The following is a 1,895-nucleotide window of genomic DNA, read 5'->3' on the forward strand; positions in this document are numbered from 1 at the left end:
GTACAATGCCGGCTATATTTTACTTTAGTATCGACAATTTGCGATTTTGTAACCTATTAGGTTGACTAATAACTAATATGACCTAGCCTTCGTGAAAGGAGTGAAAATTTATAAAATTTTGAAATTGAGACTTACAATATAATCGATAAAAAGGAAAAAAAAGAACAACGCATATATGAAAATAACAATATAATATTTTCCGTTACGAAAAATATAACATACAAAAACAATAGCAAATGATAAATGAAATTAAAACAAATTACTAATAAATAAATAACAAAATATCCCCTATGTATTCTAATTAATACATATATAATATGTGGACTGTTTATCCTTTAAAACAAACAATAAAAAGAATTCTTAATATTTACTCACTGACGGGTTGCTGGGAAATCGATGGATGTTTCAGTGACATACATAATACGATAGACCCATAGTAATCACATCCACTGGTGTGCCGGACAGAAATGCATTAACGAACGTGTGTACACTCTTCTCGCGTATCACACTGGCATCAAATAAAAAACCAATAATAACAGGCGGCTACTTCCCGTCGGTCAAACCAATAGGAGACTGTAATGGTAGACGGAAGGTCGTATAATACACCGTTAAAGTTTATTCCGTGGTGAATGGCTAACTCAATAATTGTGGCGACAACGCGAATTTTGGTCAAAGAAAATAAATGACTTCAATGGTTCAAACACGGCCGAACAAACGAGCACGATTGAATTAAGAAAGGAAAAACCTTCAATATCATACGTTGAAGGGACCGGTCAAAACAACTGTGTTGCCGTACCGATACGAAGGTGGGGTTTTAGAGGAAAAAACACATTAAAGATTGCGGCGTATTATGAATACGGAATATCCGGTCCACTAGATGTTTGCAGAATAAAAAAACTTATTGCAGGGTATCAGTGGCATACCTGTCGTGATAAAAACAAAACAAATATGGTATGACGGTGACCTGTTCGCATCAATTACCCTGATTTCTTGTTTAATTTTATAAATAAGCGTCACCCCAATTAGTGTGTACCTAACGCCATCATACTTTATTAGTGTGGTATATTTAGATAACAATTAATATATATATTCTTCATAAGGAAATAATTTTATTTTTTCAAATATTTATTTATTAAAAAACCTTTTGAAATATTACCTATAATATACTTTACAAAATAATTTTAAATGTAATAATTCTTACTCTGCTGTTTTAGGGTTGAGAAATTCTTCAAATCCTATGTTTATGTACCAAACTTCAATAATTTCGTCGAAAAACTTATTCATTATCTCTTTTCTTGCAGANCTATGTTTATGTACCAAACTTCAATAATTTCGTCGAAAAACTTATTCATTATCTCTTTTCTTGCAGACAATAAGTCATTAGGTAATTCCGCAATTTTAATATTTTTTAAATCTTTTGTTAGAAAAATGTCCATAGAGTTACAATTTTGAAAAAAAAATTCTACTTTTTCGGATGCGTCTGTTTGAAATACTGTCAAATTCTCAAGTTTCATTTCAGAGATTTCATAAGGTGATTTGTTGAGATCAAAAGAGTTAGTTTCCAAACTTATTTCTAAGACGAATTGATGTATAAAATTGATTGCATCAATTATAGGATGAGGTATGAAACCTTCAGAAAACAAAAATCTTGTATCTATATAGCTTAAAAACATCATAGCATTGTGTAGATTTTCAATCATAGTTTTGGAATTTTTTACAACTGCTTCAAGTGTTCGTACATAAGGAATAAAAATATTCAATACATTTTTTTGATAAAATTGCTGGCATTTATTGAGGACAAGTCTTATTACACTAAGGAATTTTCTTAGTATTTGAAGGTACTTGAAATTAATAATATCTATTATATAACAATATTTTTGTCTGAAATTCAACAT

At 30.1% G+C, this 1,895-nt stretch overlaps 1 protein-coding gene across 1 annotated transcript; it reads right to left on the reverse strand.

The window, feature by feature from the left end:
• Positions 1-310: 310 nt before the first annotated feature.
• LOC126909841 (uncharacterized) lies at positions 311-1,887 on the reverse strand. Its single transcript, XM_050692260.1, has 3 exons — positions 1,372-1,887; positions 1,202-1,303; positions 311-573 (listed from the first exon to the last, which is right to left on the reverse strand). Exons 1-3 carry the CDS (start codon positions 1,698-1,700, stop codon positions 558-560), a joined length of 447 nt encoding a protein of 148 aa, XP_050548217.1. The 5' UTR covers positions 1,701-1,887; the 3' UTR covers positions 311-557.
• Positions 1,888-1,895: the final 8 nt, after the last annotated feature.

The sequence above is a fragment of the Daktulosphaira vitifoliae genome, unplaced genomic scaffold (genome assembly GCF_025091365.1).
Source record: "Daktulosphaira vitifoliae isolate Bord-2020 unplaced genomic scaffold, ASM2509136v1 Scaffold_1570, whole genome shotgun sequence".
In the NCBI taxonomy this organism is placed as follows: domain Eukaryota; kingdom Metazoa; phylum Arthropoda; class Insecta; order Hemiptera; family Phylloxeridae; genus Daktulosphaira; species Daktulosphaira vitifoliae.